This window comes from Cadophora gregata (assembly GCF_030347475.1).
Source record: "Cadophora gregata isolate MNR1 chromosome Unknown scaffold_1, whole genome shotgun sequence".
In the NCBI taxonomy this organism is placed as follows: Eukaryota; Fungi; Ascomycota; class Leotiomycetes; order Helotiales; family Ploettnerulaceae; genus Cadophora; species Cadophora gregata.
Window position 1 is genome coordinate 2,301,282 of NW_026695924.1, and position 19,314 is coordinate 2,320,595.

Genomic DNA, 19,314 nt, shown 5'->3' on the forward strand with positions numbered 1-19,314 from the left:
CATGATTGGGTTTTACCTTGACCATGCTATTTCGGAGGCTGTGCTTTCACTCATCTCAGAACAATAATAGATATCACAATTTCAGTCCTCGCGGAGAGTAGCTCTTGACTTGTGATATCGTGTATATGTTTTTCAGAAGTCATCAATCATCATGCATTAAGTCATAACAAAAAAATGAGTGGTGATCCTCTGAACCAAGTCAAGTCCCATATCCATGTCCACGCAATTCCTTATGAGACTTCATGTGTCTCTGACGCATATCCTTCCTCGGAAAGCCAGTACCGTAATTCTCTGACCGTGGGCAAGATTTGATCGTGCAGAAGAACTGCTGAGTACCAGGAAAGCCACCAGGGTGTATTGAACTGACGTGGTTGTCGCGTGTTTTCTTTTCCCCGAACCCCTCAGTAGCATAGACACATGATAAATCAGGGCATTTGTAAGGTTTCGTGTGGCGTAACATATGTTTGCTATAGATACGGTTTTAGGCCAAGAATCTGTCCAAAAATTATGGAAAACTAACTTGAGTTCATAGGGCCAGGAGAAAGACAGGGAAGGACAAAACTCGCAGGTGAGTGGTGGTACGCTGGTTTCTTGTGGCTGAGACTCTGTAATCTGAATGCTCTGGATAGGAATGAATGTTGGGTCTTGGAAAGAAGGTGGCGGTAAAGACTGGTCCTGACTATCAACATCTTGGATGCGGTCGTACGTAGAGTCGTATTGTGGCTCGATCTCGGGGCCAAGTTCGTTCTGATCGGTAACCGAGGGGTAACGTCTGTTGTCTAACAATGCGGGATCGATTGTCTCATAACGATATGATACATCTCCTTGGTGATTCGAGCCAGAGTCATCGCCGGTAAATGTCGTTGTCTGGAAAGGCTGCGCATCCGACTAGTGGAAGGATGTCCCAAGTGAGTTCCAAGCCATGACAAAAGTCAGGAGACTTCTAGTTCAGGATCAAAAAGGTATGGAGAGAGGGATTGAAAGGAAGGATGGGAAAAAACTCAACGATATAAGAACGAGGAATATTGCAAACAAACGAAGCCCTTCCACCGCTGGTATTGAATCCGGGCCTCGCCTTGATTCGCGAGGTAAGCGATAGTCGGCCTCAATTTTAGCGTAATGCAACCAGACATCAACTCCACTCAACTCAACAGGTTGTTGACCTCAAATTTAGCGTGATGCAACAGATATCAGCTCGACTCAGAGAGGTATTCTGGAAAAGTACTCCCATTGCTGGTCTCAATTTTAGCGTGATGCAGCCATAAACCAGCTCGACATAGCCCGGTATCTGGTTGTTGACCTCAATTTTAGCGCGACACAGCTAGATACCAGCTCGAATGAACTAGGTGGGTGTTCTGGCCTGAAGTCTTTATTATTGGTCACAGATTTAGTATGAATGCTGTGAAACGCCAGCGGAATAGTGCCGGATATTGTCTGGCTGGCTTCGAAACTGGCGTTGTCCAGTTACGCAGGACAGTGCATAATTTGCCCAACATCTTCACCCAAATGCGAAATCATGCCTCATGGACTACGATTGTTGAGCATCCTGTCGATGTACAGACAAATAGACAAACGAAACACGCTTAAATAGATGGATGGAGAATGCATTATTGAAGCTCCCAAAAATTGTAAACGCTGTATATAATAAAACATACCATCCTCTGATCCGGAGGTATTTTGAGAAACGAGGAAGAGAAAAGGCATCAAGTCAGTCAACAACCCTCACCAGCATCCTCATCACTCATCGACTCGTAGCCCATATCCTTCATGCCCACTAACCTCCTCGAAATACTCAAACATCGCTCCACCATGACCTTCTTAACTTCTTTATCTAGCGCACCCGTATCATCGTTCTTGCCGCCAATCCAGATTCTCAAACCACCAGCTAGCTTCTCGAGCTGATGGGAACAAGCATTCGCGACAATTTCGTGCCCGTCCATTCGTTCCATGAGCTTGTAGGCCGCGGTGAAACCGATAAGTGTGAGGTTGGCTGGGGAAATAGTGCCAATGATCTCGATGGCTGTCTTGGGAGTTGTTGGTGCTGGGAAGCGGTCGATATGTGCAATTGCCATAGCGCATCGAAGAGACATCTTGATGTCTGGTAATCCAACCACGGAAGTACTGGTATTGATGAAATTCGAGGCAGTCTTTGAACGACCTTTATCAAATGGATCCAGAGCTGTTATTGATTCTGCAATACTGGCGCCGCGCTTCTCTTTGACTAAAACAGCACGGGCGACGAGTGCTCGGATTTGGGACCGAGATCCGATAGGCGCTGTCTTGATAGCAAGTGCTACATCGTCGATGACAGACTTTTGTGCAACGAGATCGCTTTCTGTGGTCTGGAGACTCTTGGCAAGAGCTCGTTGGAGGACAAGACTGGAATACCAAGCTGCAATAGCATCGAGTGGGCTACGAATGGCAAAGTCATCGACGACACCATCCATACTGTCGCTGGAACCCTCAGCGTTGCTAGTAGTTGGGAGATTCCAAGCTAGATTGTATGCACGCTGTCCAATGCTATCAACAAGGACATCGTCGCACTCTTCCTCGAGTAAGGCAGCAAGATACTCTGGAAGCTCGTCCTCTTGCTTTTCCTTGGTATGAGATACCAATTTCTGCAGTTGCTTTGCCTCGTTCCATTTCCAGCGAGCCATCTTGGCTGCCGCTTCATGGAACATGTAGAAGCCATTGAACCCTGCATTGCCGACCTCCCAGAGCAGGACACGAATGTGTAGTGCTTTGAGCATGAGACGAGCTGGGGTATCGGGCAGAGTGCCAGAGGCAAGTAAGGTCAACGTAAGTCGACTTTTGCTGACCTCGACATCTCCACCAGCAAGCTGTGCATCGAGAGCTATCGACCAAGCCTTGACTCTGGCTGCTTCTTGTTGTGGGGTGACGCCAGTGATATAAGTGTAGCCTTGAACTCCAATGACATTTCTCGTGCTGAGCTTTACCATCTTCAGCAATAGAGCTGCTGCTTCTAGGAAGAAGTTGTGTCGTGGTACCCAAACGCTCTGAATAGCAGTGAGCCAAGCCTGGCGGCGCACCTGAATTGAGGATGCTAGAGAGGGTGCTGCAGCCAGTGATGCACTTTGTGTCTTGCCTTTGGCCTTTGGCTTGCTTGCGAAGAGAGATGGTAAGAAAACATAAATCACTGCCCCAACGACGAAGAAGAGCTTCAAGTACCCTAGAATCCTGGCAGCAGAGAGATGATAGCCCATGGTGTTGACCTCGAGCGAAGAGTGTAATGCTGAGCTGAGCGATCTCAAAAGCTGCACAGGGAAAGCAAATAGACCCCGTGCTCCAGGAGCATCTTGCTCTTGCTCGGCTTCGCTGAATCCTTCCATGATCATCAAGCCTGCAAGAGAGCCGACCATCAGCTTGCCAAAGTAGCCGTTGTTCCATCCATTGGGACCCATTGCTTGGCGGTAATGCTCTTGTGGAACTGGGAAGGTTTGCTGGCTCATTTGACCTAAATTGAGTCAATACTCGTCAAGACATTCAAGCATTTTCATTGTCGTTCTGCGAAAACGACAATATGGATCAACAAGAGAACTAACCTTGCAGTCTTCGAATATCATCTGGAATTGGGATGATACCCTGTGGCTCCATACCACCAGGTGATGGACCCGGAGTGCTGTAATCAGGGTTGAATTGGAATGGATTGTTCATCGGCGGTGCTGGATTGAAACCCATCGAGCCAGAGCGGAAAAGTGTCTCGAAAGCTGCTAATCTTGCCTTTTGCTCCACATTCTCATCCTGGAGTCGCTTGTTGCGTTTCTCTAGATGGTTGATGTACTCCGTCGCTTTGCTTAATACCTGGAGGGCAATCAGCTATATGTTCGGATCAACCGGAACACAGTTGTAGACGCTCAGATATTCTATCTCGACAATTGAAATTCCTGTCATGGAAAAAGAAAGGAAAATTCGGGTGGGTTGTGAGTACCGCAGCATCACAGGCACCAGGACCATCTCTGGTCCCACGAGAACCGCCCGGATTCATCCCTCACTTGAGAGGTGCAACAGCAGAGACAATCAAACAATGCCTCCGTCCCACTGCCAGTGCAACCATAAAACTCGAATTAAAAGTTGCTGATAAATGGCCTGATTCTGGCGGTTAAATGCCAAACCAACGCCCTGTAACACAGAAAATAAAATCCAGCCCAACTTACTGTCGCCTTATTTAATTTATGAGCTGGAGTCAAGCCTTGGAGTTCCTCCCTGTCGTCCGCTGTGTCCTCTCCTCTTGCACTCTTTGACATAATTCGTAGACTCGGTACGCTGTCCCGCAGCGCAGCGATTTTGTCGTTCAAGTTCGTCCGATACCTCTTCTCAATCATATTGTGTGCAGTCTTCTTCACAGGCTGATTCGAATCGTCATCATCGTCGTCTTCCACATCTGCCGACGACTTGCGCTTTCGGCTGCGCTCGTTGTTGTCGGGTGAGGATATAGAGTGGCTCTTGGTACTTGCGGTAGAGTGCGGACTGTTGTGGCTTCGATACTGGAGGTGTTGGGGCATGGCGATATTGCGGAGTTTCTCTTGCTGCGCCGGAGTGAGCGTGTTCATGGTCGTGTATGGTGCTGATGGAATCGGCTCGATCTTAGGCTCGGTGGGAGGCTCCCAGCTGAGGGGAGTAGAGTAGAGGTTCCCGTCGTAAGGGGGCGTCTCTTGATCCCAATCAGCTGGGAAGAGAGGGTCGTCGTCCAGCGCCAGCGTGTCGGTGAAAGGTACCGAGTCGTTGAATTCGTTCAGTGAGTCGAAGCCTGCAGCAATGCCAGAGAAGGCAGTCGGGTCGAAGGGATCCCTTGGAGCAGCAGAAGCCATCTTTCGTCCGTTGCTGGCTGTAAGGCGGGTGAGAAATGCTATGCTATGCTATGCTATGCTGTCAGGGAGGGAAATGAGCTGATTGATGGTTAATGATCCGAGGACATCCAGGCTGCACGCATCGATCGAGACAAGGATAAATCACGCGATGCGGGAAAGTGTGAGGGGGATGGTGGCCCGGATGTGTTTTGTATTGCGACTAGGTAGGACTGCGCAGCATCGTATGCTGTTGAGCAAAATCGTACGATGTTGTCGCTCTCAGAGCAGACAAGGCGTTGGGCAGAGGCCAATAAGCGCGACGGCAGAGGCCTGGGCCCCGCCGAAAAGTGGACGAGAAGGGTCAAGCGCGGGGATGGATGGTCTTGCCTCCAACCGGCCTAGCCTTGTATCATTTGGGGGAGGAGGACAAACTTTACCTATTCCCTTCAAGGAGTCTTCCGCGAGATATAATATATTGACTTTCAGCCATGAATGTTGATGTACCGGCAGGACGAGTGTAATGTTCAGTGGTATGACTTTTCTTCTGTAAGAGCTCGAAGATCATGTTGCGATTCAAACGTTGTAAGTATTGGAAAGATGTTCTCATCATCGCTTCACTTGAAAGCTCACAACAAGATCATTAATGGATCATACTGATGAAGGAGATTTTAGGTATCACAAGATTGAAGTCTGCCCTGCTTTCCATGCATAGCTGTCCAAACATGACTCGAGCAGAAACTATCTGAGATTACAGCTTCCATCGAGTAGGGACAGAAAATGGAAATCTTCAATCCAGGCATCATATACTTAATATTTTAGAGATAACCTGACCTGTTTCACCAATAGCTTCAGTAACTTTCAATAGTCCTAGACCTCGGTTTTAGACAGGTACATTGAAGCTTCAAACACAGAACCTGCTCCTCTCTGCTGGCGGAGAGCAAAGAGGAGCAGATCTCTGCATTCGACTTGATGCAAAGGTTGGCGAAGGTGAGTGGAGATGCTATAGATCCAAGAAGATTGTTCTCATCAGTGAGGGAACTTTTCGAAACCTATTCTGTTCGGGTGCTTGGTGGTCATTCCAGAATATTATTCTGTCCAAACCTTGTTCTTTGACAGACTCCTGGACAAAGTGATGACCATGACAGTATTGGCAATGAAGCTATTGAAACTTCATAATAATGGGCGACGAAACATACTACTGACATTCGTCCTAGTGATGGCAGCCTTTCATATCTAACATACCTATGCTTGGAGGACAGTGACAGCAACTTCCAATCTGCCTTGAGTGCAAGAAGTTCGTCTCAAAAATTGAATGCAACTGCATACAGAACGAGAACTATCATGTTGATATTCACAGATAGAAGATAAAATTTCTCTATACCACTGGAGCATAGCTGTCCAGCACCAAAAGAATCCTAGGACAGTCAGGTATCTGTTTCCCATACCCCACAGTGCCAAAGCCATTGGGCGAAGAGGGGCACAGAGGGGCACTAAAGAAGTAATCTTATCAGATCTTTACTCGAAAAGACCGGATAAACTCCACTGTCAACAAAGCCAACCAATTATTGTGGCGAGCGATATTGAGGGTCCATCAAAAACGCTATCAGATGATCTGATAGCGTAATGCAGGTACACATGCGAGACTTGGCGACCCTCCTCACCCGACATCGCCGACGAGGACTTTGAAAATGTAGAAACCAGACTTTATTCGTTTTGCCAAGTTATGAGAGCAATTTTCTAGTACCTATCTATGCTGTGCCGCGTACGAAGCCTACCTTTGAATATATCAACATCAGGATTACTTCAAGGACATCTACGACAGCACTGTCGATTACTGTCTATACCCCAGAGATTCTTCAGCAAGATGGCACAAGCTTCACCGTGTGTGCCGAAACACACCGCACAATGGAACATATCGTCGTCCCAAGGCGTAAAATACCAGATCATGATCGCATATCCCATGCAATGGAAATTCGAGAAAGAGGGTGACTTCACAGGAAAGAAAGCCAACGTAATGTATGAAGGAGCTTTTCCCTCCCAAAAGCCTCATTCAAGGTACTAATTCATCCAATAAGTTACGTAACCGACGGCAACGCCTTCTTCTACAGCACCATGGAAGCCGTACGACGAAGAGCCTGCTGCGCACCGAAAGCACCCGACGTAATCGTCGTCGGAATCGGATACCAGATGAAAGACACTATTTGGCTATGGGACGAGCAGCGACGAGTAGACCTCACCCCACCATGCGAGATGGGCGAATGGCCACCAGGACACGACGGCAAGCCACACAAAACACTATATGGCGGCGCGGACAAGTTGCTCGATTTCATACAAGACGAGCTTAAGCCGTTCGTCAAGACTGAAGCTCTGCCAGGTGTGACAATTGAGGAAGAGACTCTTTGGGGACACTCGTATGGCGGTCTATTCGCACTCCATGCTCTGTTCACCCGCGCAGATATGTTCGATTATTATATAGCGGCCAGCGCGTCGGTAGAATGGAACTCGCAATATATCATCAAAGAGGAGACGGCATGGCTGGCGGAAGCGGAGAAGGAGGGCGCGAAGAAGAGGAGGTTGGCGCTCTTCTGGGGAGGGAACGAGCAACCTGCTGTGCGTGGTAAGCTGCAGACGGATGAGCAGTGGGAGACGAGAAGGAAGATCGCTGAGGTTGCGAGGCAGAAGGATTATGCTATTGAGATGTATGAGAGGCTGCAGAAGAGTGGAAGGTTTGAGAAGCTGGAGAAGAAGGAGTATCCTAGAGAGGATCATGTAAGTGTGACAGGGTGTGCGATTGAGGGGGGTATTACGTTCAGCCAGGGCCAGTTCTGACCGTAAAGAAATGTCTTGATTCTTCATAGATTTCTACCAATAGATGGGATTAGCTCTTGGAGTAGTTGTATTGGAGGCAGAGAAAGCTTCACGATCGCGGGTAAATGATTTTCCGCTGTCGCTTACGCCTGAACCACATTCAGATCGCAGCCACCTACTTTCTTCTCTCACTTGATACAGACATCTTTGATCCTCTCCTATCATGCGAAAACTCCCCCTAGTTTCCGCCTATATTTAACAGTAACGCATCTTAGTTAGGACGAACTCTAACCAACCATTTCGCAGTCGTACCTGTCGGAAACGCTTAACTTGCTGCCAATGGCCTAGTTCCGTGACGGCGTGCAACTCTCCCCGCTCGTGGCATCAACGTCATCACTTGACCGTTGCTCTGCATGCGACCATTCTGCAACTCCCATGATACCGATATATCCAGAAGTGGAGTTGGATCAGCATGTTTCTATCTCGTCGAGAGCTAGTTGTTCTGAGTTTCTGTTTGAACTTGCTGGCAGAGGGAGCAATAAATATGGAATTGGCGAAGGTGCAAAGTCATGATGGTACTTTGAAGTCATGAAGTCGCCGGAAAGGGATTTCGAAAGACTTATCTTTCAAAGATATAGATCTTCTCTTTGGCACACACTCTTTTATCTTCCGCTGTTCCTGGATTGTGTGACGAGTTAGTGCCATGAAGCTCTGCGGGGTAGTTCTCCGGATGTCCACGATGGTCGTAAGCACGGAGTTTCCACATGGCAAGTATAAAATGGCTTGTTGCTTCCCACATCTTAGATTTCACTTTCCTCGTGTCCTGCAAAATGAAGCTCTCCATCCTGACCGGATTGGTACTCGCTACCTCCTTTTGTGCTGCTTTCAACCCCAGGCCATTCGACGGAGCCCTCAGAAGACGGCAATCGCCTAATGACAATACTTCGTCTTTGCAAGTTGATCTAGGATACGCGATCTATGAAGGGTTATCCAATGAAGAAAGCGGGGTAAATGAATGGAAAGGCATTCGATATGCGGCTCCACCCATAGGCAACTTACGTTGGCAAGCACCTCAAACTCCAGCCTTCAATAGAAGCAGCATTATATCAGCCAACGGAATTCCTCATCAATGTCCACAGGCGTCCGCGAATTTCGGCATAGACACAGCCACATTGGAGGAGGCGAATGGGCCATCAGCTTCTGAAGATTGCCTGTTCCTCAATGTCTTTGCACCAACACAGAACCCTCAAAATCTCCCTGTTTTTGTCTGGATCCATGGCGGTGGTTATGGCCAAGGAAATGGGAGTCAAAATCTTGCAGACATCATCCGAACTAATAACGACAGCTTTATTGGAGTCAGCATTCAGTACCGATTGGGAGCTTTTGGATTTTTGTCATCTGATGAGGTCAATCGATTTGGCGTACCAAACGCTGGCATCAGGGACCAAACTTTTGCTTTGCAGTGGGTTCAGAGCTATATCCATCTCTTTGGCGGGAATGCTTCACAAGTCACTATTGCTGGGTTGTCTGCTGGTGGAGGCTCAGTGATGCTCCAAGCTATGGCTTATGGAGGTACTCTGGGGACATCGCTCTTCACAAATGTAAGTCATAAGTCCAACATGGTACAGGGTGTTTGTGACTGAACTTGCCAACAGGCCATTGCAGCGTCGCCATACCTGCCGATGCAGTATGGCTATAATGACTGGGTACCAAGTCAGAGCTACTATGCATTTGCTGCGGCGGCTGGGTGTCTATCCGGGTTTGCATACGGTAGCCCGACTAGTGCGAAGTCGGTTTTCAAATGTTTGGTTGAAAAAGACACAGCTATACTTCAAAACGCAAGTGCATTCATCTCTGCATCAGGAACGTATGGCAGTTGGGGCTTCTTGCCAGTGACAGATGGAAGGTTTATCCAGCAACTTCCGAGCGTGCAGTTACAGAAGAAGCAGGTCAATGGGCTCAGAGTACTATCTGGAGTATGTGAAATTCTCTAGTGTCATGAAGTTATCGTGGTTGCGTATTGATATTGCCAGAACAATGCACTCGAGGGTCCGTCGTTTGTGCCGCAGAACATCACCTCGGAAGATGAATTGGTGTCGTGGATTCAAGAAGTCTTCCCGCTTTTCACTGAAGACGACATCTCAAAGGTCCTTCGATACTACCCAGGCAGTAATGCTACCGACGACATGAACGCTGTTGATTACGCGACATCGGGGTATACAGGTGCCACAGCCAGTAACGTGAGCTCAATTGCCACTGGTCAACAGCAACGGGCGAATGTGGGTATATTGGTCTTAATCTCTTGAACGAGTACTGACTTTGACCAGAATATCTATGCTGAGACGACATTCGTATGTCCTTCATACTGGCTTGCCGAAGCGTACACCAACAAGGGCCGTGAAGGCTGGAAATAGTGAGTGGTCGTAGCTGTTTCTCCTCCTTTCCATTTGTATATTAAGAGGATTTTGGTCTGGATCGGCCTTCCCAGACACCTTGACCCCTTTCTGGAATTAGTTTCTATGCCCGCCATTATCATTCAGTGAGAGAATACTGATTCTGAGATCTTCACTCAGCCAATACTCAGTTCCAGCAGCTCTCCACGGCACAGACCAAACAGGGTACTTCGGTCCCGAGAGCATGCCACAGCAGGGGCCGGACTTCATACGAGCCTTCATGAGTACGTACCTCTCTGAACTTCATATTCCCAGTTTATCTCACTAAATCGTACAGCCATCTTCGGCAACTTTATAACCCAAGACAACCCAGCAATATCCGCCTCTATCGCAGCAGGCAACTCATCCACGACGGCATCAAGCAACAACCAGTCTCTCATAGACTGGCCCGCATATACGAATGCCAGTCCGTATCAACTGAATTTGAACGAGACTGGGGGCGAGGAGTATAGTGCTGTAGGAGTTACCTTTAATGGCACGCCTCTCAATGTTACCCAGTATCGAAATCCGGGGTTGAGGAATAATTTTACGCTGGTGGATGCATTCTCATGGGAGGGTGGTAGAGGAACGAGATGTGACTTTTGGAGAAGTGTTGGACCGATTGTGCCAGAGTAAGAGATTGGAATAACTTCAAGCTGCAGGGGGTGGATTCGAATCGAGGGGGAATGTATATACGAGCGACTTAGATTTATCAGAAGTATGAGGAGGATCCCTTCCCTAGGATAACTTGAGATATGATTGTACTTACGAAGACAAATTAATGATTGACAACAAAGTCCCACCATCCTTCGGACCGCTCTGGAGAGCCCTGTGTGAAGAAGGGTAAATTTTACAGCATTCGCAGCTTTTGGTGGGCCCGAAGGATCTTGGTTTCTGAGAGTTGTTGGGCTTATTCGCTGGGCGGCCGACTGTTCGTAGGCTTGGAGGCTTGGAAGAGGGTGTGCCTAGATTCAGTGACCAAGGCCGAACAATATTCTGAAGGCTTGGGGGATATGTCTGAGACCAGCGGCGATACGAGAAAGTACCTGCCCATCGGACTGCGGAATGCCACCCCAAAGGCAATTGGCAAACCCACCGAAACCCCAAGATGACTCAACTGTTCAAGAGAAGGCGAGTGTGGAAAGGATTCATCGCTGAAGAACTGGGCCTGGCGAAAAGAATGTTCAAAGGGGCAACAAAGCACAAGTCATGATGTTGTGTCGTTGAAGACAGCTATGGATGCGTCAACAAACCCCCACCAAGGTAAACCCTCGAAAGCCTAACACGAGAGCCTCGAATAACGCCCTACAGCCCCCTACTTCAATTCATCGGCCGCCCCTACCATCCAATACTCACCCCAAATTCTTCAAATAGACTCATCCACTCAACGCTCACTAAGCCCTCGGAAATCCGTCCCTACGAGCCGAGTAACGGCAAGTTCCCTCCAGCCTTCCAATTCTTGCTCTTGACATAACACGGGTTAACAAAGTAGGATCGGACACTGGTCGCAGCAAAATAGAATGACTCGTACGTAAAAACAGGATCAGGAATATTACGAAGATGGGATTCTGATATTTTGAGGCGAGAGTGCAGGACGAAAGGATAGGGGTGGAAGGAGGCGGGTGCTAAAACGGATGAAGCCGCTGGTGTTGTACAGTCTTGAGCCGGAATCTGCAGTTGGCATCCGGGTATTGTTTTGGCGCATCTTGGATTCGAATGAAGTCTTTTGTGAGATAGTTGAGGCGGTTGAGTGTCTGGGATATCTGACAGATTACCCTTGTACGACGGCGGACTCCTGCTCTGAATTGGTCTGATGGTGGATCAAGGTTGTAGTCTCACCTCTTGAGAGCAGATACTAAACGTAGATTCGAGGTAGAGAGGCACATGTACACCCAGGATGAGAACTGAGAAGTCTCTAACAGACAAGATACGGGAATGTCCGAACCTTCGGCCCCGTCAGAGTCTGGAATGAAATGTCCCCATTTTTCCAGGATAGCACAAAGGTACAAGTGTACTTAAGGTTGCACGATCTACAACTAGAGCAGCTGTCGGTACTGAGAAACTCTCCTTCTCTCCGCTTCTTTTAAGCTTACATCCAAACACAGATAACAGCTGTTCGCGCTCGGAGACGAAACCTTTCACAGAGACAGTACTAAAGGACCGAAAGTGGACCCGCATATCATGCACGCCACTCAGCTAGTCCGACTCAATTGGTTAGAAAGGTCGTAGGAGGGGATTGGGTGCGAGAGCAAGGCTGTGGGATGTGTCGAGTGTCTGTGGGGGACATTTTTAGCGCCGTGGTGTGGATGCACTCGCTGGATTCGGAAACCGAGGGACAGTATATCGAAAGTACGGTTTGACTTGGCTTGCATCCTACCCCTTCCCTTCCCGCCATGCATGCCATGTGGCAAGTATGCTGTGAGGTGTGGCTTACATCCTGCAATGGCTTATGGCTTGCTGACAGGTTGTCTCTAAACATTGACCTGTTAGGTACCTACGACGGTACTTTTCACGTGAGTACGTCCAGCAACAGATTGAGGAAGAGTCGAATCATCCCATGTTCTGAACTGAAGGATCGTCTCTTGGAATCGTATGACAGGAAAGAGTTTGAGGCAGATTGCAGCTGACAGCAGCCTTTGAACTTTTCCCGTAGGCTCGGACGCCCCAATTTGCTGGGCGATCGTGAGCCAAACTTCCGAATCTTTGGATAGACAAGGGTGTCTAGCGAATGAGATGTTTTGGATACGAAGTGTCGCAGTCACATTCTCTGTGAAGGAGGTCAGCCGCTATGCGAGTAGGCGGGCTTGTTGTTGGAAGTAAGTATGATTTGGTTGATTGTTTCTGGGAATGTTGGCTGGATCTTCGAACTAATATGGCAGTTCCTTTCCAACAAGATAGACCTTTCTTTTGTTACAGAAAGTGGTCTTGGGACTCGTCAGAATTTGTTCTGGTTGATCAACTCTCATGTTTTGGTCGAGATCTCCGCCCAACGTATTCAGACAGACCAGTCGCAGGATACGATCAACTGCTATTCAATACCCAAAATGAGAAGCCACAGATGAGACGGACGGGCCCTAGATTGGCTTCATTCTTCCGAAACGTTAGACTTTATCTCATTGTGGATCATAATACCCCAGATTATCTTGCTAAGTGCAAACAGCACTATTGCATCACGTGTTCTACTATTCTTTGACGCTTGAGTCTCGCCTGGGAGCGGAAAAATGCAAGCATCATTTTATGAGCCCAGAGACTTACTTGACGGATGAAAGGGAGATATTGAAGCCAACGTGAGATGAATGGGTTCTTCCGGAGTTACACAGATGCTTTTGTCGATATTCTAATGATGTACCCGGGTTTGACCTACAAAAGAGGAAATCTTTAATCGAAATGTTGGTCTAGATTGAGGCAGATAAAGAGTCTTTTGGGTAAAGCAACGAGAATCTTCATGATAACCGGGGAAAGGGATCTCTAGAACTGGGGAATCTGCAAGTATGAACCGATTTCCCGGTGCTGTGCCTCGAGTTGGCATTCCAGAAAGATTCTGTCTGGTCGCCGGAGGCCAGATCCAGAGAAAAGTCATATCCAGGAAGAGATACAGCGTTCCCTGTGGTCTGGAAATTCACGATGCTACGCCGGTCGTGGCCTGTTGAGCGGAAATGGACAATGCTGGCAGTTGACCCTGTCAAGGGCACAGCTTCTGGGCCGCAGGGAAGATTACCGTGCGTTTAATGCGGGGAGGCCGTCCCGTCGCGCCGACTGTCGACCTATCAAATGGATTTTTTCAAGAGTATCTCACGCTCAGCTGCAATATGGGCAGATCAAGCGGCTCGTTACGATGCGGTTGCGGTATCAAGAGCCTGTGGCTGCTCGATTAAACGTGGTCACTCTGCCGAGCTTAGCCAGCCCGTACCCAAGCCCGCCTTCTATTTACCCACGTTTAGCCTGATTTATTTACATACTTCCCCACTTTAGCCCTGTCTCCCGAACGAATTGTACTCCAACAAAGTACCCCAGACTGCTTCCCCGGCCGTGGCCCCTTGATATGGCAAACCTTGTTCAGACGCGGGGTTGTATCAAAAAAAGTCCAATGGATCTGGCGCGACCCACAAGAATGAACCTTGCTCTTCTCACATGATGCTCACTTCGGAATAAAAGAACACGTTTGGATAAACTCTTCAGACCGTGGCGTTGGGTTTAACTTTTTATCCGTAACAGCAGTTTGTACAGTAACGCCCATGGCCAGCAGAAGATCGGTGGTCCCTTGGTCCCTGGGCCTCTCTCTAGATCCTCGGGCTTCTAACCCACACGATCTCGTCCTGAAAAGGATATACGAGGAGCGTTGCATCCACGAGACGACGTGCAGCATACCTAAACCCCTTGAATTTTTATTGTTTATCCTAACGCCACACCCCGGCTAATCCCCTGCTGTGAACTATCTGACTGCAGATGGATTTTCTTTAAGAGTGGTCGTTATCCTATCCTCGACAGACTTGCTCATCCTCGAAGTTTCAAGGCCCTTGACTGCGGAGCAGCAAACACCTACTGTCATCTCATCGACATTGACATTCATTCTTTGAATCAGGCAATATGGTGGCCATCGGAGTAAACACCAAGCAGGATGCGCTGCACGTCGCGCAGGGCGAGGCCCCTCAGTTCGAGAAGGTTCACTGGCTTTCGAACCCAGGTCTTAGGAAGCTCTACTTCTGGGCCGCAGTTCTTTGTGTTGCATCTGCCACCACAGGTTATGATGGGTAGGTTGGCTCTGACAACCCATTATATTGCCAGGACTGACAAATGTGGCTCACAGTATGCTTTTGAACACCTCCCAAAACATGGACCAATGGCAGGATTTCTTCAACAAGCCCACTGGAAGTAAATTGGGTCTCATGAACGCCATTTACCAAATCGGATCCCTCGTCAGTTTCCCACTGGTGTAAGTTTGACCTTGATACGAAATAACCAATATAAACAGCTGACATGAAAACAGTCCATACATGGCAGATTGGTGGGGACGTCGTCTCCCGATTGCCATCGGCTGCGCAATCATGCTTTTGGGGGCTCTTCTAGGCACATTCGCTAATGGTTACGGAAGTGAGTAATGAGCGAGTTGCTGGTATCAGCAGTACTAATTGAACTTCAGTGTATACCGCCGGTCGTTTCGTTCTCGGTTTCGGAAACTCCATGGCTCAGATGGCTTCCCCAGTCTTGCTCACCGAAATCTGCCATCCTCAACATCGTGGCCGTGTCACTGCCATCTACAACTGCTTGTGGAACTTGGGTGCCCTCTGTAAGGCGACCATACAGTGTAATCCGAAACAAGAACTAACTGTGGCCAGGCGTTGCATGGCTTGCTTGGGCAACAATCGAGATCGACGGTAACTGGTCATGGAGATCTTTGACTCTCCTCCAAGCCGTCCCAGCCGCAATTCAATTGACATTCATCTACTGTAAGTGTTGGAGCATCTTGATGCAAATTGGTCATCCAGCTAATGATAACTCAAGGGGTCCCAGAATCCCCACGTTGGCTGGTATCCAAGGAACGTTACGAGGAAGCCGAGACCATTCTTGCCAAGTACCATGCCAATGGTGACAAGACCAACGCCACTGTCGCTTTCGAGTTCCGTGAGATCAAGGAAACTCTCCGTCTTGAGTTCGAGTACAAGAAGGCCAGCACATACGCCGACTTCTTGCGCACCAAGGGCAACAGATATCGTTTGGCTCTTCTCATCTCCCTCGGTATCATTTCCCAATACTCTGGCAATGCTCTCTTCAGTAACTACATGAACCTCATCTACGAGGGTGCCGGCATCAAGGACCAGAACCAGAAGATCCCAGTAAGCTCATTTGCTACCCAGTATTAAAAATAGAGACTAACCTTTCCAAGCTCAACGGTGGACAAACTATGTTGTCTTTGATCGTCTCCGTCAGCTGCGCTTTCCTCGTTGACCGTGTTGGACGTCGCCCACTCTTCTTGGCCTCAACCACTGGTATGGTTGCCATGTTCCTCGCTTGGACCATTGTCGCATCCCAATATGAGAAGACCAACGGAGCTAACCCCAAGGCCACCGGATATCCTCAAATCGTCTTCGTCTGGCTCTTCGGTGTCTTCTATTCGCTCGCCTGGTCCGGTCTCCTCGTCGCCTACGCCCTCGAGATTCTCCCATACAAGCTCAGAGCCAAGGGAATTATGATCATGAACTTGACTGTCCAGGCTACCTTGGTGCTCGGAAACTACACCAACGCTATCGCCTGGGACAACCTCAAGAAGCAGAAGAAAGCCTGGACCTTCTGCATGTTCTACACCCTCTGGGACTTCCTCGAGCTCCTCTTCGTCTACTTCTTCTACGTCGAGACCCGGGGTCCCACTCTCGAGGAACTCGCCAAGATCTTCGATGGTGAGAGTGCTGAGGTTGCCCACTTGGATCTCCACGAGGTTGAGAAGGACATCCACAACGAGCATGATCCCATTGATGAGAAGCGCGCAACTGTCGTTAATCAATCCACCGTCTAAATAATCTCTAGAAGAGTTTAGACTGGGCGATCTTATGCTTGTCAGGAGTGTTTTGAATACCCTATACCCGTGCCTGACTTTGCAGATCGCCTCGAAAGGTGGTCTTTGTTTCTGCTATAATTTTCTGTTCGAATTGTTGATTTGAGTCTTGTCACGCTCGCTCGCCTGGGTCCTTTAAGGGGCATTTTAATATAGATGTTTCCCTATCATAAGTTTCATCAGTGATATGCTCCATCTTGTGACTGTGACTGCAACTTACCAGCTTTTCCTAAGTTATTTCAATTCTGTATCCAGTTTCATCCAGTTTCAGGTATAAGCAAGCCTCTAACCGCCAAAACGCCAGATCCGCGAAACAATATTCCACGTACCACCGCTTCTTCACGCGCCATTATGCAGGGTCGGCCGAAACCAATTTACCCGGCCGTTGCCACGTAAATCAACCATCACGAGGAAAGCGCCTTTGGATGTAGAAATATCGGAATATCGAATATATCGTGAAGAACGATCAAAGCGACAGTCTGGCACCCACCAAAAAAGAACAGGTGAAAGGTGCGGGATCCATAACAAAATTGATTTAAGAAAGCAACACAGTCTATTCTCTGGACATGGTAAAGCCACCATTGTGAAGGTCGGAAAGAGAGAACTGTGACTCACAGAGATCTTAGATATATCTATTATATAGTAAGATTTATGAGGAGTTTCTTGCACATACCTGCATGTGACATACTTCTCCAGACCTTTGTCTGAACTTTGTACTGTCTTCTACCCACGCACCGGTCACTCCTTCATCGCTCATCTGGATCTTCACTCTCCCTCAGTCTCTCTTCCTCAGCAGCTCTCCTCTCCTCAGCATGATCATCATGCGTCTTATGCCCTTTAAAAACAGCCAGCATACCCAAATCATAACAGGCCTTCAACGTACCGGCCGCGACAAATGCAATCCAGAACCTACCCTTTCCAGCCAACAGACCTGTGATGAACGGCCCAGAACTCTGACCCATGGATTTCGCGACATTGACCATACCCATCACGGCAGTCCTTTCATGCGGTAACACCACAGCGGCGAGGAATGCCGAGCGGGGCGCTACATCCATAGATTGCGTACAGGAGCGTAGAATGAGAAACATCATGGCAACGGATACATTATCGGGAATCGGAATGAGAGCGAGGAACACTGCGGAGGGGAGGTGCGTGAAGACCATTGTTTGAATGTTGCCGATCCGTTTTGCAATTGAGGAAGCGAAGAGCATAGAGATTGCGGCGATGATGGCGGTTGTGAAGAAGAGGGAGCCGAGGACTCCTTCTTTGAGGTGGAATTTCTCGTGGAAGAAGAACGTTACCCAGGAACTGAGAAATTGTCAGCATCGTTGAAGAGGGCATTGAAGGTAGCTAGCACTTACAGAGGAGCAAGGCCAGATGCAAAAGCATCCAATGCAAACAGAATACACAGATTGATCACAATAGCTCGACTCTCCGTACTGAAATCCGGCAATTTCGAAAAGAGCCAATTCCCCTTCTTCGGCTCTACCTCTTCAGCACCATCTCCCAACAGCGGCGCAGATTCCGGATCTTGAATGGGCGTCGGTTTCTTCTCCAGCTCTACGGCTCCGCTAAGAGCAAGAGTGAGTAACAGCTTTAGTATCCCAAAACCAGCATATGCCCAGAAGACAATCCGATATGACGCGATAGCCCCCCATTGTAGATCGTTTATCATGTGGTTCAATATCCAGCCAGTTGTCATGAGTCCGAACGCCGTACCGGCTGTACCGATCAAAGAATACCAAGCATATATATCACCACGGTTGGCGACCGGCGTGAGTTGAGCGAGGGTGCTTTCTTCGATTGCGCGAAAGGGACCGATTTCATTCCCACTGTCAAGAATTAGTATTTGTCCCAAAACTGCTTCCTCCGCAAGATTCGCAAGAAAATACCTGGGACTGATAACTCCAACAATAGCTGCAAGAAGCAATATCCAATAGTTCCCAAACAGAGCAAATATGACACCCGACGCAGCCATCAAGATCGCCCCCAGCGCCAGTATTGATTTTCTTCCTAGCGCATCTGCGACCAGAGTGAGGACAAAGCTGATCGCCGTATCTCCCACCAAAGTCAATGTCATGAACAATCCAATCTTCTCTTTCGAGATGCCCAGCTCCTGCAGGTAAGATACGAGGATGAGAGTCGAGCCGCCATAGGCAAAGAGTCGCACGAAACGTTGTGAGCAAAGAAGCTTCACGTCGATCGTGGAGGACCAAAGGGAAACCAAGCCCAGCTCTTCGCCGACTTTGGTCATATATTTCGTGCTCATTGTATTCGCGGATTGCCGTTCCAGCAAGATTTTCCCTTCGTTCTTTCCTTCTCTCTTCTGTATAATGTCGAAGTGGCTGGGAGTCGTGAAAGTCCTCACTCGGTGGAGTCGGTGCTACGGTCAACGAGAGTGCTTGTACTCGACCGCAGCATGTCGCAGAAGGAATCTAGAGTAGCAATGCCCCCTCTGGCAGAAGTTCGTAACGAAGAATTGTATGTCATGGTTATTTGTGCCGCAGTAGAACAGAGGGTGGAGGTCACTGATGGACTTCGATTGGCTTTGAAGTGGAAGCCTAGAAACCGTCGTACGCAGCTTGATTGACGAATTTGGGGCTTGGCGCCACAATCGAAGCTGCAAGCCACAGCATCGGCAAATTTACTACATGGGGACATTTGTTTTTTATGACTGTACGGCGAAATGAAGATCAAGAGCTGCGGATTTCGGGAT

General features: G+C 48.5%; 5 protein-coding genes across 5 annotated transcripts; 3 read left to right on the forward strand and 2 right to left on the reverse strand.

Annotated features, from left to right (window-relative positions):
• Positions 1–32: 32 nt before the first annotated feature.
• ONS95_000770 (uncharacterized protein) lies at positions 33–5,298 on the reverse strand. Its single transcript, XM_058493941.1, has 3 exons — positions 4,176–5,298; positions 3,564–3,822; positions 33–3,475 (listed from the first exon to the last, which is right to left on the reverse strand). Exons 1-3 carry the CDS (start codon positions 4,827–4,829, stop codon positions 1,713–1,715), a joined length of 2,676 nt encoding a protein of 891 aa, XP_058364143.1. The 5' UTR covers positions 4,830–5,298; the 3' UTR covers positions 33–1,712.
• Positions 5,299–6,672: 1,374 nt separating this feature from the next.
• Positions 6,673–7,637, forward strand: ONS95_000771 (uncharacterized protein; the record flags this gene model as incomplete). Its single annotated transcript, XM_058493942.1, has 2 exons — positions 6,673–6,824; positions 6,884–7,637. The coding sequence occupies 2 exons, from the start codon at positions 6,673–6,675 to the stop codon at positions 7,635–7,637; spliced, it is 906 nt and encodes a 301-aa protein (XP_058364144.1).
• An 809-nt stretch (positions 7,638–8,446) lies between these two features.
• On the forward strand, positions 8,447–10,684 carry ONS95_000772 (uncharacterized protein; the record flags this gene model as incomplete). Its single annotated transcript, XM_058493943.1, has 6 exons — positions 8,447–9,217; positions 9,272–9,592; positions 9,650–9,895; positions 9,944–10,029; positions 10,190–10,293; positions 10,347–10,684. The coding sequence occupies 6 exons, from the start codon at positions 8,447–8,449 to the stop codon at positions 10,682–10,684; spliced, it is 1,866 nt and encodes a 621-aa protein (XP_058364145.1).
• A 1,318-nt stretch (positions 10,685–12,002) lies between these two features.
• On the forward strand, positions 12,003–16,559 carry ONS95_000773 (uncharacterized protein; the record flags this gene model as incomplete). Its single annotated transcript, XM_058493944.1, has 8 exons — positions 12,003–12,099; positions 12,154–14,799; positions 14,856–14,981; positions 15,036–15,139; positions 15,189–15,335; positions 15,385–15,495; positions 15,551–15,882; positions 15,933–16,559. Exons 2-8 carry the CDS (start codon positions 14,636–14,638, stop codon positions 16,557–16,559), a joined length of 1,611 nt encoding a protein of 536 aa, XP_058364146.1. The 5' UTR covers positions 12,003–12,099; positions 12,154–14,635.
• On the reverse strand, positions 16,408–19,230 carry ONS95_000774 (uncharacterized protein). The gene is made up of 4 exons (XM_058493945.1): positions 18,491–19,230; positions 17,960–18,430; positions 16,819–17,906; positions 16,408–16,762 (listed from the first exon to the last, which is right to left on the reverse strand). The coding sequence occupies exons 1-3, from the start codon at positions 18,865–18,867 to the stop codon at positions 17,345–17,347; spliced, it is 1,410 nt and encodes a 469-aa protein (XP_058364147.1). The 5' UTR covers positions 18,868–19,230; the 3' UTR covers positions 16,408–16,762; positions 16,819–17,344.
• Positions 19,231–19,314: the final 84 nt, after the last annotated feature.

Bases quoted from the DNA above. Each gene is read 5' to 3' on its own strand.
- ONS95_000770 (XM_058493941.1), bottom strand. From the start codon at position 4,829: ATGGCTTCTGCTGCTCCAAGGGATCCCTTCGACCCGACTGCCTTCTCT. The intron at 3,823-4,175 runs GTAAGTTGGGCT...ATTGCCCTCCAG, and splicing joins ATAAATTAAATAAGGCGACA to GTATTAAGCAAAGCGACGGA. The intron at 3,476-3,563 runs GTTAGTTCTCTT...GACTCAATTTAG, and splicing joins TGATATTCGAAGACTGCAAG to GTCAAATGAGCCAGCAAACC.
- ONS95_000774 (XM_058493945.1), bottom strand. From the start codon at position 18,867: ATGAGCACGAAATATATGACCAAAGTCGGCGAAGAGCTGGGCTTGGTT. The intron at 18,431-18,490 runs GTATTTTCTTGC...AATTCTTGACAG, and splicing joins GTTGGAGTTATCAGTCCCAG to TGGGAATGAAATCGGTCCCT. The intron at 17,907-17,959 runs GTAAGTGCTAGC...ACAATTTCTCAG, and splicing joins GCATCTGGCCTTGCTCCTCT to TTCCTGGGTAACGTTCTTCT.